This window comes from Schistocerca piceifrons, chromosome 5, assembly GCF_021461385.2.
Source record: "Schistocerca piceifrons isolate TAMUIC-IGC-003096 chromosome 5, iqSchPice1.1, whole genome shotgun sequence".
In the NCBI taxonomy this organism is placed as follows: domain Eukaryota; kingdom Metazoa; phylum Arthropoda; class Insecta; order Orthoptera; family Acrididae; genus Schistocerca; species Schistocerca piceifrons.
This window is the reverse complement of record NC_060142.1, coordinates 251977879-251995131: the sequence shown is the minus strand read 5'-3', so window position 1 is coordinate 251995131 and position 17253 is coordinate 251977879. Positions and strand designations below refer to the sequence as shown.

The following is a 17253-nucleotide window of genomic DNA, read 5'->3' as shown; positions in this document are numbered from 1 at the left end:
GTTTGCCTTGCAAGGACGATTTGCGTGTTGTAGTTAATATTTGATGCTAGTAGTGAGATGCACTGATCGCTGAACCAATGTGGATTGTTAGTGTAAAATACAGCGATAGTGTGAGGCACCAACCTGCTGTGTAATAACTTGCCACCTCAAGTGAAGTTACGTGAGATCAAGAAAGTGAAGATGCGAAACTTGTTTCACTATTTTGTATCTACTGTTCACAGGGGATGCAACTGTCATCCGGTGGAGGCCCACCTTTGTGATGTTAAATGAGTTTTACAGCAATACGAATACCACCCTTGGATGCAACGTTTGGCGAGGAACACTATAATGTGAAAAATGAAGGTAACTTGAGCTCACAAATACGGGTACGGTAACTACAAAAAAATGGTTCAATGGCTCTGGGTACTATGGGACTTAACTTCTAAGGCCATCAGTCCTCTAGAACTTAGAACTACTTAAACCTAACCAACCTAAGGACATCACACATATCCATGCCCGAGGCAGGATTCGAACCTGCGACCGTAGCGGTCGCGCGGTTCCAGACTGAAGCGCCTAGAACCGCTCAGCTACTCCAGCCGGCCGGTAACTACAATATGGAAATATTTTGCAGTTGTAATGAATATTATGATAAAGCCTTATGCATTTTTATAGTATCAACGTTCTGCACATGTACCATTGTGTGTTTGAGAAAACTGGTACGAGATGCCGATTTAAGAGAATACTTTTACTCTAAGACAATAAACAAAAGAAAGCATCAGGAGAGAGAGAGAGAGAGAGAGAGACGGAGAGACAGAAAGAGGAAGGGCTATCATGATAAACAGGTAGTATGTAAATGCAAAGTACTACCTCACTGCTTAGCTGCATGGCGCGCCAGTAATTTATATGTCTTAAATGCACAAAATACGTGCACAAAATTCCGTTTACCATCCGTGGCTACCTCAGAAAGCTACCCTAATTTGTCATCTTCCTTCCAGTGAGCCTCATCAGTAAGGGTTGTATTAGTTTAATTAATATAGAGCCAGTATTATATTTTGCTCGTTAATGTTTTCTTTCATTTTTTAAGAGGTCCAGAAGGCTAAGGCTAGATGTTTCAATTTTAAAGGCTCTGAATTCCAGACACGTTTGTAAAGTAATGGACACTTCATTTTTCTTATTTTTGAATATGAGGCCAAAGGGCCATATTTGGTAGTCGCATTAAACAAGATAATTCTATGTAATGGTTTTACATAAATTTTATTTGTCAAATGTTCTCAAGTACTGCTGCTTCAGGGTTTTACAAGTAATATGAGGCACATGACCTGCACGCAAACATGACACAGGAGCGTAATATGTAAGAAACTGTCTACGCAACCTGCCACTGATGGTGCCTTGCAGAAAATAAAGGCGAAACGCGTATGGCACTAAAATTGTGTTTTATTCAGTTGCTGTCAGACGGTCCATAAGTGAAAATCATCAACATGACACAGATGTTCTGAACAGAGAAACACACACACACACACACACACACACACACACACACACACACGCTCGAGACCAGTAAAGTGATGCGACCTTGACAGACTGACATACCATGGAGGCTGCATCCTTTCTCCGTTCTCACCTCAGCTGGCTGGAGAGAGCCACGTATATGCCAGCTCATACCTGCTGCTACTTGAGGTGGCAGCTCACCCCTTTATGACTGGTTCCTTGCCACGAGTGGTAGCTCACTCCACTCGACTTGAGACCCCATTGCACTGCAGATGCTTATGGCTTGCTCGACCCATTTACGACAGCCTCGTTCCAACCATCTGTCAGACAACGAGGTTATACTTCAGAGGTCGTCCAACCTATGACTGTGGTTATAACTGAGTGAATGATATGCTATTGCTATATGATGACTGTGAATGGAGTAATTAATTGTAGATGGATTTGAGTATCTGTGGATTGTGACAACAAGCCACCCATGTGTGTGAGGCCATCAACGCACTGCCTTCATTCATGAGTATTCGCAGAACGTTCAGATTCTGTGTAATATTGTGCGCCTGGTGGTCGTCTTCTTATTATATGTATCCTGAAATAAATTTACCGGTTCACCAATACATAAAAACGAATGTGAGGAGGCTTGTAGACAAGTGCACTTGTGTATTTTCTTGTTGTTTACTTTGGAGCCAGCTTTACCCATATAATCCAAGGCATGATATTCATCAGACGATGAGTACGTGAAACGAAAAGCAAAAATGGTACCCATGTCCCAGTTAAAATGTCCTTGACGAACTTGTGCTACAGGTGAAGCTCAGCACAATTTGTCCGCAGCTCATGGTGCAGTGGTTAGCGTTGCTGCCTCTGGATCACGAATCCTGTATTGGATTCCCAGCCGGGTTGGGGATTTTCTCTGTCTGGGGACTGAGTGTTTGTGTTTTGCTCATCATTCCATCGTCACCATCATCATTCGTGACAGTGGCTGGCTTGGATTGTGTAGAAATTGGACTGTGTAAAAATTGGGACTTTGTAAGGGCGCTGATGACCTAGCAGCTGAGCGCCCCACAAACCAAACATCAAAATCATCAACACAATTTCATCAGCATCCATTTTATTCACAATGAGAAGGTGATGTTACACAGCAGTTTATCCCTAAACTCTTACGTAGCGTTTAATGTCACATACACATCCTCATGGTCAATGTAGTTGTCCCTTTAATGCTGTCTAATACCTGCAGATGATAGTTAGTATAGCCAGTGATGGACAGCTAATTTAACTCTTCTCTCACATTCCTTTTATAACAGTTAAGGCAGTCATTTTCTGCAGTAATGTCGAGGTTTTTGTAGGTAGCTCACAATAAGGGAGATTATGTGAAGGATCAAGCAGAGTAATAAATTCGTTCAGTGCTGAAAACTACCCTTGAAAGCAAGTAAAGAATGCAGAATTCGCTTGGTCCCAACTCCCGTCGACGGGCGACTGAGGGGCGGCTATCTGCGTAAAAGACAGTCTTGGTTGAGGCACTGGGAGGATTCCTTTCAGGAAAGATTGAAACCTGAGACAGCTCCAGCTATCAGAGAAGATAGACTGTCAGTACAACCGTTTGTCTCAGCAAACGTGCAAAGCAGGAATGTTAGTTTAAAACACTTGTAACCAATTTTCTGACTGGACAGCACGTTCTTTCTTGTGTGTACCTATGTGTAAGTCAATCAATTCGTCGGCTTCAGAAACCTGTCAGGGACTGGGAGAAGTTTTCTATCTTCCTCCCAACACCTTGGAGTTATTGATTAATGATAATAAAATCCGCAGGAGTAAGAGTTCGTTTAACTTATGCACGAAACCGTAACTTAACGGAAAAGCGATTTTCTAGTTGCAGGTGGTTAAAATAGATAACACTTATTGCTAGCAGAACGAAGAATAAATACTTGTGGACAGGCGGCTGAGAAGAAAATACTTGCTGCCAGATAACACTTGCACCCATATGGATGTTTCCATTGCAGCTCCGAGTGCAGAGGCCAAGCCAGACTCAACTGTTATCACCACTGACTACTGCATTCAGTCTGTATGAGAGTCGTAAGAATGAGCTTTCAATAGAATCACCAAGTTGATTGTAGTTAACTTCCATGAGGGCCTGACGGCACAATTTTACAATTTTAGCATTCATACATACAGTTGCTTGTTTCACGCACTTCAATGATTCTGCTGCTGTTCGTTCTTATTTTCGAGGTTTCTTGCTTTTAACCACATCCCATTCTGGCACTATCCAGGGCTTATTCTCGTGATTATACATTTACTGTGCTCACTCACCTGACACAAAGATAGATTTCAAGAATACAATCCTTCGTTCTTTCATTAAATGTTCACTTGCTTATCTCAGTGAAACATATGTTGATGCTTCATGATAATAAACTTTCAGTCTAACAGTGACGGCTCTGTCCTTTACGGATAAAAGTCCCCCTCTCAGTAATATGCGCATGTGTAGTGTGGTACCTATAGAAGCACAACAGTATTTTTTATTTACTTTCTTGATTAAATGAAATTTATTTCTATTTGGAAAAGAAATAATATGAAATATGTTATCTGGCTTTAAAATGTAAAATCATAAAAATGATACCAGTTAAAATGTAGCGGAATAGAGTGAAAAACGACCATCTTTGTCAAAATAATATTCGTGGTTTTACCGACATCCTTCACTCGTCACTTTCTTCTTCATCTTTCCTCCGTATTGTAAATGTATTGGTGCAGATAATTGTCTATTTTACACCAGTAATGAGTTTATTTTTATCATTTGTTAACGTTAATCTGTCTGTTGCATTATTAACTATTTAACAAATGGAAAAGTGGGTGAGTGTTGTATAAACTTCAGGACATGCAGTTAAATTTTCATATGTTTCTGTGGTATTATCTAATGCACAACCCAGTTATATTATTTTATCCGTATTTTCAGAAAATAAGGATATTTATTTAGTGTGATTTTATTCATTTACTCTGAGGGGTAAGGGTTGGTTGGTGGTAGTATATATTTCGTTTATCCCTCAAAAGTATTTAATAACGTTACCCAAGGATACAAAGGAAATCTATGTCATATACACATATAACGATAAAGCTGTTCAAAATGGTTCAAATGGCTCTGAGCACAGTGGGATTCAACATCAGAGGTCATCAGTCCCCTAGAACTTAGAACTACTTAAACCTAACTAACCTAAGGACAACACACACATCCATGCCCGAGGCAGGATTCGAACCTGCGACCGTAGCGGTCGCGCGGTTCCAGACTGTAGCCCCTAGAACCGCTTGGACACAGGCCGGCGATAAAGCTGTCATCAATCTGAAAAGTGGTTCGAAATCCAGAGTAATTTTCTAGCCATGGTCCCGTTGCTTTCTGCGACTTCTCAACTCATTTATCCAGTCTGTTGTGAGCGGCCCTGCAGTTTTACAGGGAATACGAATCATAATTCGACTTCGCGTTACTAAAATTAACAAGTAACTGTCGAAAGTGAAAGAACAGTTACGCCGACGAAGGTCGTATTGGCAATTGGTTCCCCTTGTTCGTAGTCAAATGGGTTACTACAAAAAGCGGAAAACTGTCACAACACGACCAACCATTTGAAATGACTAATCTTTCCTAAAAGTATGTTTGTTACATCTCTCAGTTTCTGGCGATTGCTATTGCTATTGGTATTGGTTGCTATTGGTCGGCCAATACACAGTCGGTTAATCCTGGTTGTGGAATGAGGCTTGAATTGTCGCCCGATGATGTCCCATACTTCTCGACTGGAAACAGATCTGGCTGGCCAAAGCAACATGTGGACATTTTGTAGAGCACTTTGGGTTACAGCAGCGGTATGTGGCAGAGCGTTATCGTGTTGGATAACACAGGCCGGAATGCTGTCCACGACTGGCGTACAGTATTGCAGTCAAGGTTCATGGGATGACCACAAGAGTGCTCGTACTGTCATACGAAATCGCACCCCAGACCACAATATCGCAGAAGGAACATCCAGCTTTTCGTACCCCTACTACACTGTCTCATTCTTACTGCTTGTAGAGCTGATAAAGGTCTCTTGACTAACATCAACTCACCTCGTTTAATCTCAAAGGTAACTATCGCTCACGAAATGTTCAGTGTTTATTTAAAACAAACGTGATTTGCATTCTCATAGTGGCGCTACTGGCTTGTTCAACTTTTTTCCGTCAGTGTATGCGGAATAAAAGTACCTGTTTCTCATGTGATCCGTCTCAGTAACAAATCTTCCATTTTCATGACGGAGAGATTCAGCGAAAGATATAGGAAGTTAATACACCAGAAAATTTGTTTGTGGTATTACACAAACGGACATAGAAAAAGGGTGAATTAGTTTTTGAGCGTGTGAAAACATTTAAACATATTACGTGAATGTGGGATCGAGGACACGAGCGTGCGACGTCCTTTCTAAGCGATGCTACAATCTGAAAAGCTGCAACAGATATTTAACTTATTCAAAGTTTTATTTCAGTGGTCGTTTAACCATTTCTATCGTCGTTCCTACAAAATTTTGTGCTCTGTTGCCTCTATGTTGGTCATAGGGTACGCTAACAACAATGCTATGTCACCTAAACCGTCGAGGACCGTTGCCTAGCAATTACGTCCGTATTCTCTCGAGTACTAGAAGTGCCTATCCGATTTCGCTGTTTGAGTTATTGAGTGATTGAAGCTTCAGCTTTGATTCAAGTGTTGTAGAGTGAATTTTGTGTTTCGAGAACAAACATCGAAACATTTTAAAGTTCTTGGGGAGCTATAGAAGCTTTGAGCGAAGCGAACACCCAGCTTCAGAACCGAGGTGCTTTGTACCTGCAAGAGGTATGAGCTATTCGCGTATCTGTCAATTATTTATTCACCTTCCTGAATCATCTGTAGTTAGAATATCGTAGAAGCTTTCAATTGTCTGTGTACTTGTGGAGAAATACTAGCAGATTGAAGCATGTGGTAGAGTGTGATGTGATTACAGAACCTGATGTTACTAACAGTATATCACGTGAAACACCATTTTGTTTCAATTTTTCATGGAGGTTCAAATATTAAGTGCTTGCTTTTTCAGACAGATTTCTATACTTTCTATTTGGTGTAGTTCATGCACTTTCATTTTGTGTTCTCAAACGAATTTCTTAGTTCCTCAATGGCAAACGTGTCAAGCGCATTGGCCTATTCCACCCGTTTACATTGAACCATGACATCTTATGTGACGTCATGACTTTATGTTGAATTGGATGTAAGCGGACTGTTATCAAAAGTTAGCCTGTGGTAGTGTTACTTACCAGTGTAATCTGTGATGTCTGTAAACTATGCTGTTATTCCAAATATGTCGTGACGTACGAGGGTTTTGGTTTGGGTGGAAACTGAGACCACAGATTAAACTGCTGAGGAGAGACCAGTAACGATTATATTTTTATTCCGTTTTCTGACAAATATTTGTCTGTTTCTTTCTGCATATCGCACGATTTCCTAGAGTAAGGGTGGGTGGGACCTTCAGAGCATAAGATAAATTTTTGTGAGTGATTATCATTTGATTCTTATAGTTATTTAGCTGTCTTTTTAATGTGGGAAGTTCGTCGAGAGTGAGGTTAGCCCTAACGAAATTGCATTCCTGGTGGTAATGTTAATGATAACGTTTTAATTTACAAATATTTGGCCGTTTCTCGTATGTGACTCTTTGAGACGCTGCTCTTATGAAACCCACTGTTCCGAAGAGGCTCAATTTGTTTTTACCGCTCGCTCACTCTCGCCCTGCATAATTTTTTTTGTGGTTTGTAGTGTTTATTTAGCTGAATTGGATCGATGTTTTGGTATTTATTGGTGAATTATTTGTTTTCGATTTTTGAGCTGTTTATTTCCGTTTGTAGGGTGATTCCAGTTTTTTGTACTTGTTTCCTTTCGGTTTATTCCAAAGAAAATTGTATATATAATTTTTCGATTCAGTTAATGTTATGTTTGTGTTGTTTTGTATCTCTCTCCTCAGTTTAGGAATAGAGTTAACACGAAATATCATAACAACTGTCCATGTGTATGTCTTTTTTTCTTGTTCGCTTTATTCCGGAGAAATTCATGTGCGACATCCTTGCATAATGAGATTTGTGTGTGTGTGTGTGTGTGTGTGTGTGTGTGTGTGTGTGAGTGAGTGTTTGGGGGGGCGAGGGTCTTGTTTGTATATACTGCGATGCCATTTGTGTGTTTTTTTATATTTTTAGGTTTATCACAGAAAAGTTCCTATGCGATAATTTTCAATTATGTCGTTTTGTGGAGCTGTGTGTGATATCGCTGTCTTCCTTTGAGCTACAGGTCAAGCGAAGAATTCGATTCCCGTTCTGCCATTTTAGCAGTTTTTTTTAATTTTTATGTTAGAGACATTTGTAGGGAATCCGTTATCGCTGTCTGTTAAAGCTATATAGGTACGGCGTACGCTGCGATTAGGCTTGTTTTTTATGTTTTCGTTTGTATCATTCCGAAGAATGTGTGTGTGTGTGTGTGTGTGTGTGTGTGTGTGTGTGTGTGCGCGCGTGCGTGCGCGCGCGCTATTTTCCAGTTATGTTGTTTTGTGGAGGTGTCCAGTACCACTATCTTCATTTCATCTGTATTGGTCAAGCGATTTATTCGATCCAATTTTGTGTTTACTATATATTTTCGTTCGGTTTATTCTAGAGTTCTTAAATGTTCTTAGGTTTAGTAACCTTTTTAGTATGTCCCCATCCACAACTCTCCCATTCCTCGATTGTCCCGATAATTTCATTTGATATGGTGATTCAAATAGTTCCCATGCGTTTTTATTTGTTAAGAAGTGCGTTATACAATACACAACGGTATATTTTAACAGAAACGATCGATTCCGGTCTAGGACCAGACCATCATCGTGTCCAAAAACCATCTCAGCTATCCGTCTGAGTAAATGGAATACCTGTTCATATGTACATTGTTCCGTGATTGATACTAGCTGTACATTCATAACATTACGTCCATTTAACCTCGACAACGTTTTTTCCCAGTATACCGTATATATAGATAATATCAATGATGGAGCTTTGTACATCTGCTAACTGCTGTTCCAATTAAACAAACGCATAGGAGAGATGGTTTTTGGACCCGATGATTTTCTGGTTCTAGACCGAAATCGATCGTCTGTAATAAAATACGCCATTACAGCTGTGTGCTGCATATGGCAGTTCTTAACATTCATTAAAGCTGTATAGCACCGCCTACACAAAATGTTCTATGTTTGTTTTTGATGGTAATGGTCTATATTGCTGTCGCCGTCTTGAAGAATGTCATCGGGCTCTTATTAAATGGTATCTGTGGTTGTCGTAGTATCTCGTGTAAACTATCAACTTTACTCCAAATACGAGTCGTGGGTCAGAGCAGACGGATAGAATTGTAGCATGCTCTGTTCCTTGCAGTTGCTGGATTCACTATGACAACGATGTTAGCGATATTTCTCGCTTGTCGATTACACATACATCGTGTCTGTAGTCATAACAGGGTCATGCTGCTGGAATTTTCATTCTCCTGTGAAAACGAACACATTTTGGAAACCGATGCCAACTGTTTTGTGTCATACTGAGCTAACCTTCCACCGTAACAAAGGAGTATAACTCTCTTATTGGTTAAAAAACTGAATTAAGAGCTTGGAGTATTTTTAATTGGTAAATTCTTTGTGAATTTATTAGTTATTCGAGCGTTTTCATCCTTCAGACACTGCTGTACATCTTTCAATTGCAAGGCATTATTATTTCGTCTGACTTATATCTAAATTACTAAAAATTTTACTGCAATACTTGTTTACCTATTGACATCGACGTTCCTATAAAAGAATGTGCTTTGTATTTGCTGGGATTGCTATTAGTGAGGGTGATATTTAATGTTGATCACAGGGTTTGCTAACAACAACGCTATGTCACCTAAACCGTCGAGGACCGTTGCCTAGCAATTACTTCCGTATTATCTCGAGTACTAGAAATGCCTATACGAATTCGTTCTGTGAGTTATTCAGTGAAAGAAGCTTCAGCTTTGATTCAAGTGCTGTAGCGTCGGAGTTTGTGGATCAAGAACAACTAAGGAAACTTTTTAAAGTTCTTGCGGAGCTTTGGAAGCTTTGAAGTAAGCTAACGCCCAGCTTCAGAAGCGAGGTGCATTGTACCCGCAAGAGCTATGAGCCATTCACTTAAATGTAACATATTTATTTACCATACAAAGCCATCTGCAGTTAGAATATCGTACAAGTATTTAAACGACTGCGAATTTAGTGGAGAAGCACTGGCAAGTTGAAGTTTTACGACGGACCGTGTTATGATTCCGGAACACGTAATTCGTAGAGTGTAACATGTGAAAGATCACTTTGTCTTAATTTTTCATATTTGTTCATCACTTTCCTGAGTTTCTGACGAAGTTCACTTACGTTTGTCATACCTTCACAGATTAATCACTTGGTTTCACAATGATAAGTGTCACCAATCTCCATGCCTCTCAACTGTACATGCATGTTGGCTGTGATCATTGCACAGTCGTGCCGCTGGACATTTCTTCCGTCTGTGAAGAAGTCGCTTTGGAAACTGATGGCAGCTGTGTAGAGTAACATTTAGTCGAGCTGGCTCTGTGACAATAGAGTTTTCATCTCCTGTTGCTTCAGGAAATTGAATTAATATCTTGGAATGTAGTTAGCAGTTAAATCCATTGGGAGTTGATTATCTATTCAGGTTTTTTCATTAGATACTGCTGGATCCCTCAAAGTCGCAAAATACCATTGTTTTGTGGTACATACAGTGATTTATTTAAAATTTACCCATTCCTATGGACGTTGCTAAACAGTGTAGAGCTCTGCAGCTACTGGCGTTGCTGTTTAATGTTGTTCACAGGATATGCTAACACCGATGCTATGTTACCTAAACCGTAGAGAACCGTTCCCTAGCAATTACTTGCGTATTCACCCGAGCACTTGAAATAACGATAAGAATTCGTCGTGTGAATTATTGAATTAAAAAGGCTCCATTTTTGAATCATATATTGTATTGTTACACTTTGTGTTTCGAGTTCAAATAACGAAACATTTTAAAGTTGTTGAGGACTTCTAGAAGCTTTGAACGAAGCTAACGCCCAGCTTCAGAAGCGAGGTGCAGTGTATCCGGGAGAGGAACGAACTACTGACGTAAGTGTCTACTGTTTACTTACCGTATAGAATCAGATGCAGTTTCAATATCGCATAAGCTTATAAATGATAGGATGTGTAGCGGCGAAGTGCTGGAACACTGAAACGTTACGACGTAGTGTGATGTGATTTCGCGGTATGTAAAATGGAAAAAGAAACAGTTCCATTCACATTCCAGCACATTGTTTCAATACGTCACGCAGCTACGAAGGTTACGAGAGAGCGTGGCTTATAGGGACAGATCTCTTTGCTGAGGTTTTCACTATTTTAGTTGTTGGAATCGTCTATTCTTTAACTTAATATTTAATTTGAGAACGAGAGCGACGTCACCTATCACGTTCACCATATCTGTTATATTCTACCTTCTGTGAAAATGAAGGCAATACATAGACAAGGTCCAGCTGCGTGCAGTCATAATGAGTTGACATGGCACCATACCAAATGTATTTTCTCTTTCTGTTACTCAAAGAAATTAAATTAATACCCTTAAACATCGTTAAATGTTAATTCCGTTGGGAGTTTATAAGGTGTACTGGCGTTTACTTAATTCAAATGTCGCTGGTTAAATTTCAATGGTAAATATGGTTGTCACGTCGTATATGTTGTTGAATAGTTTACATGGCGCTGAAGAGTGATTCTAGCTTTAGTGTTGAACTTAGGTTGTTGATGACTCTGCCAAAAAGAAGGAAAGGCGCAGCTTGGTGAGAATACGCTGACTCAGACAACGGGAATTTGTAAAATTCGTAATCTCCTCAGACACTGCGGAGAGATTTGGGATTTAAACCACCACGCTGTTCCATTGATTATTTACTAGTAACTTTCATATCACCAACAAGATGTTCCCTTAAGTACTCAGCAATTAAATTACCGATCCTGCCTCATGGTACCATATTGAACGAACGGATGGTAGTAACCAAATCGCGTCCTAATGTCTGTCCAAATGCGAAGTTTAAATAACTGTACTTGGTGTATATCTGAAACTAGTGTAGCGATGCGCTGACTTGCTAATAGTACTGTCTGTCTGTCTAATAGTGATAGCCTTAAACAACTGCTATCGAAACAAAATTATTCACTTCAGAATAAATGTACTTTCTAATGAACACACCTTTGGCTGTCATCGAAGAACTAGTGTTATTTTAATTCATCCGTTAGGAATTAGTAAAAGTGAATTAAAATAATGAATTTCTCACCAGTCATAAATGAATAATATTTTTCAAGTAAATCATGATATTTAATCGATCTGGATGTTACAGATACTTTGTAACACTGACAGCTCTTATTATTACAGAAATTAAATTTAAAGACATGACATCACGGTCTCAAGTTTTTCCTTGCGATACACTTGTGAGATATCAAAATAACATTTACTCGTGGACACGGTATGGTCGTATCTAACGTGCTGCCCGTTATCGTTGCAGCGATGTTCCGACGAATCAAGGCGTTTTTCTCCCGGTGTGTGGGAGGGGAGAAAGACGAAGGTCTGCGACTGGACAAGACCTTGGTCGCTGCTCGAGGTTGCTTTGAGGTGAGCCACGTCACGTTGCATTACTGATATCATAATAAGCAAAGCACTAAAGTTTTAGAGCTACTTCATTGTCGATAGGTTGGTCGGAAGGTATTACAGACTCACGATTTACTGTAAATGAATCTGCGGTTCGCTATAGACATCTCATGTGACAATTCATTATGAATAATACGTCTAAGGCAGGAACCTCTATTACACTATTGACTGACGGCTGTGTGTTGGTGTCCGTGCAAGAAAGCAGTACGTTTATGGGAAGAGTGAGGTTCAATGTGCTAAAACAGTAAAAACTCAACAAAGAATTTAAATGTAAACAATGTCTACAAACCTTACTTACACACGCGCACATACACACACACACACACACACACACACACACACACACACACACACACACACACATAATTACAAAAATTATATTTAATACCATTTCGATACCTGATAATAAATGTGATTGCGTTTTACTAGTTTAGTATAATGATCTAAAGTACCAATTAAAAAGCTTATTACGTCAGGACGAGCCTCTGAAGCCCCAACGGAACTGACCGACCGCCAAGTCACAATCAATAGATAGGCTGCACTGGCTGCAGATATGGAGGGATCATTGTCAGTTTTCGTGACCGTACCTAAAATACAGCCACAGATGAGCGTTACTTGCGAATGGATGGATTTCTTTATCACTTCAACAGAGAATAAAAAGGTCAATGGCGACGCTGTACCTTGGGTAATTCCTCTGTAGCCCTCTGTCTTTGGAGGCCGGAGTGGCCGTGCGTTTCTAGGCGCTACAGTATAAAGCCGAGCGACCGCTCCGGTCTCAGGTTCGAATCCTGCCTCGGGCGTGGATGTGTGTTATGTCCTTAGGTTAGTTAGGTTTAATTAGTTCTAAGTTCTAGGCGACTGATGACCTCAGAAGGTAAGTTGCATAGTGCACAGAGCCATTTGAACCAGCCTCTGTCGTTCCAGCTTACCAGTTCGTCCATAGCATAATGGTAGCTACAGCCAAACAGTGTATACTCACTATCGCTATGTACAGGCCCATACATTCTTAATAAGTGCTACACTTCGTAACTCCTGTACATATTAAGAAGTATCGCTATATCTGAATTATAAAAGTATTCTATATGATAAAACTAATATGTTCTTTTCCAACAGGAGCGTCAGTTTACACTTGACGCGTTCTTTCTCGAGCTACTGCAGAAACGGCTGCAGGAAGAAGAAGAAATCCGTGTTGCTCCGGTGAGTGTAAATTAGTTCAGTATAGGGAATAATGACATTAGACTTAAACGTGTACTATTCGTTTTATGTTCAGATCAATACTCTTACGAAGGCGACAGTAGTTAGTGCCTTGCTTCGGGTGTTTTGCCGAGTTGTCAGGATTTGTGCAAAATGCTTCGCTGACCGTGACTGGAGTGCAGCGAGCTTTGCCGTTATGTGCACTCGATCCCAGGGCTCCATCTAGTCAGGGAATGTCATACAACCTGAAGGACACAACTCGGTCGGTCGTTGAAATATTCTGCATACAACAGGAACAACAACTCGGCATAACTCCCAGAAGTACTTCAATAATCAATCGCGCAAACAAAAAACTAGTACATCATGGGACATTAGTATTTGTGTAGTATTATTAGTTGGTCAGACATGGACTGAGTAGTGATAATACTTGAATATTAAAATCGATCATTGTATAAATATTATCAATAAATGTAGCTAGCAAAATTATTGATAAATGTAGCACTCCGTAAGAAGCGGCCATGTTAGAATCTAGTACCTGCTCCGTATTACTCCACATGTTGGATATCAGAAAAGTAATAAGTTCTTTTCCAACAGGAGCGTCAGTTTACGCTTGACGCGTTTTTTGAGGAGCTACTGCAGAGACGTCTGCAGTGAGAAGAGGAAAGCTACACTGCTACGGTGAGTGAAACTTCGAACTGCAGATTTTAGTTTCTAAATGTATTCCTGGTTTCATGGCCACATCGCAACTCCCTTCAGAGCGGTAACCTGCGTTTGAGTTATTTTTCCGACCCTACAATTGTACGTTTTTAATATCACTGAATGCTGTCAGAGACTAGCCTACAAAATGCAAAAGCCTATGGTCGAACCGTAAATTCTGTTGTACTGAGCTGTGGGTGGTTATCACGATGCTTGCAGTACTATTCGTCTATAACGGTTTTGAATTGTGAGGGAATACGCAGCCTTTTTAGGCAGTCTATTATTTCGCCCTACTATTGCTAGGTTCGACGTAATCTTAAGAATGAACGACACAATAGGCTTTTCTACCCTTTCACAGTATAGAGGGGGTTTCAGAAACCATTCTTATCTCCTCCCGTCCAAGAAAGAGTTATCAAGTTTTTCACGTACAACTCTCTCGCGGATTGTAAAATTGTTGCTCTTTGGGTTATTTATTCTCTTTGTCACAACACATTTACGAAAACAGTTACGTGAAATACTTTTAGCAATGCTGTGCTTTGCTTTTCTTTATCATCATCACCTTTTAGCGGAATAAAATGTATATATGGAAGTCTTATTGTTCTGTATCTGGCCTACAATTTACGGAACGATTTTTCGTAACTGCAACTCATGCTAAGAATCAATATATCTTCCCTACTTCATAGTGATTAAAAGTTGAAATTACTTTGTTATGAACACTGATGTTACAGTTCGTGTGATCGTTCAAAAACACAAGTTCGCAGTGGATTTTATTTCTCGTTAAAATGCTATTTCATACCACGACTAGCCCAAGAACATGAGACTCTCATTAAAAAATACGTTGTCACTATAAAGTTTGCCAGATCAGAACGGAGCACAGCAAGATTCCTATCAGATTCTGAAGGTACATTAAATTATTTGCACTGTAAATTATATCCTATCAGCAGCCCGCGTCAATCTGCAACACATCATAAAATCTGCTGATCTTCACTGCCAGTCTGGGAGCTAAAAGAAATAATATTATTTTACTATTATTTTACCGCTTCCTTGCGGTATGCTCGACTATATTGTAAGTCGTTTAAATACGCCGCGGCAGCGGCTCTTCGTTCTCCACGCAGCTCAGCACCACAGATAATATTTATATAACTGAAAAATGTCTCAACAGGATGGGATAATATGCAAGCAAGCTTAACAATAAATAATACAAGTTTTCATTTAAACAACTCTATTAAAACCTTTAAATATCTCAGTGATTACAGACCTTTGTGAATTCACACGTAATGGCGTACATTGCTTAGTCTCGACAAAAGAATGCTACATTGGCGTTCTCTACGACAACAACAGGAGATCTTACTCGCACAACTTCCAAATTAAGACGACAAAGACATTCATATTCAACACGTATTATATACTAGTTCCTTTTTTAATCTCTGTTTAACATTTATCTTCTGTGTTGGTTTTATTACTCGCCGACGCAGACGTTTTCAGAAATAAATAATAAAAAAAAAATACATAATTTTATACAATGACACAATATGATACATCTAATTCTCTAATTACTACATAATATATTGTTTTTGTTTCTCTAGACGTTACAAGTTCTCAGTATAGTTTGGCGTTGATCAACGTATGCTCGTCTTTTGGTTCTGTTCTATTATACTGCATCAAGGTTTACTTTTCTGTCATATAATTATCCATGACACCCTCGGAATTTCTATTCAACATTTTGGGAACTTGTTTTAAGAAACTCTACGTTTCTGGCATAAGTGCATATACCCATAGTCTCAGTTGCCTTGGTTTCTTTATGCGTAGAACGTAGTTTAATTTAATGGTCAACAGAAGGACAGAAATATTCTCATACTTGTGACAGCCACCTGCCATCATGATACAATGGTCAGAAGGAACTGAAGTACTCCCTGAACAGGATAGAGGCAAACAGTCATTGCTGGTAGTTCTCACATTTAAAATCTTATTTATAATACTTAGCAATCTTGAGTTGATGAGTAAGGGAGAGAGAAACATCCCTTCACTATACCTCTATCTGGGACGCAAAACAATTTATGAAATATAATGTCATTCCACTGTTTTACTACACTTGTGCCAATAGTTATAAACTAGTAACTGCATTTCGTGTATATTTTACAGTCTCAACAATACCGATACAGAAATCGACCCTATATTAGCCTCGGATCCTACAATAATTTTGCATTTTTCTTTACATATATCACCCCACCATAATGTGATCACGTTTTTAATTCTGAAATTTAAATCTGTCGACAGGTCACTCCAGTGGCCTCCCTGCCAACCCACGGAGGCTCAACACTCCGCACCATGCAACTCTTCATAACAACCAAGAGTTATGCTGCCTGTTGGGGGCGCCGCCGTCAACTCGGCGCCTGGAGAAGAGTCACTCCAGTGGCCTCACAGCCAACCCACGGAGGCTCAACACTCCACACCATGCAGCTCTTCATAGCCACCAACAGTTATGCTGCCTGCTGGCGGCGCCGCCGTCAACTCGGCGCGTGGAGAAGGCCGTCTGGGTGCTAAACTATTCGACCACGATACCGTGGCCAATACCAGCTGAATCCAAAGTTCCCGATTCAATAAAATTTCGGCTTAATGGGATAATATAGTCTCGTTATTTTTTTTAGTTCTAGTGAGGTGGCATTATGGTAACACACGGGCCTCGCATTATATTGACAATCGTACAAGTCAATAATTCGTCAATCAACATCTATGATTTTGATGGTTTCTTTAAGTAGACTGCCGGCCGGAGTGGCCGAGCGGTTCTAGGCGCTACAGTCTGAAGCCACGCGGCTGCTACGGTCACAGGTTCGAATCCTGCCTCGGGCATGGATGTGTGTGATGTCCTTAGGTTAGTTAGGTTTAAGTAGTTCTAAGTTCTAGGGGACTGATTACCTCGGAAGTTAAGTCCCATAGTGCTCAGAGCCATTTGAACCATTTTTTAAGTAGAATAAGGAAACTGCAAGGATGTTTCCCTCGTAATTCGACTCGTACGATTTTCTCCACAATACGAGCTCCGTTTGTTACTATCTCTTCTTCGACGGACGTTAGGTCGGAATAATTCCTACATCTTTTCTTTATTGAGTAAGAGAATCATTTGAGCTATATTTTTTTAATAAAAAAGCTATTGCAATATTGGTGCACCAATACAAGCAT

The 17253-nt window shown here is 39.9% G+C and overlaps 1 protein-coding gene across 1 annotated transcript; it reads left to right on the top strand.

Moving 5' to 3' along the window:
- The first annotated feature begins 266 nt into the window (after positions 1 to 266).
- On the top strand, positions 267 to 16682 carry LOC124799278. Its single transcript, XM_047262855.1, has 5 exons — positions 267 to 342; positions 12044 to 12150; positions 13300 to 13383; positions 13975 to 14058; positions 16354 to 16682. The coding sequence occupies exons 1-5, from the start codon at positions 337 to 339 to the stop codon at positions 16418 to 16420; spliced, it is 348 nt and encodes a 115-aa protein (XP_047118811.1). The 5' UTR covers positions 267 to 336; the 3' UTR covers positions 16421 to 16682.
- Positions 16683 to 17253: the final 571 nt, after the last annotated feature.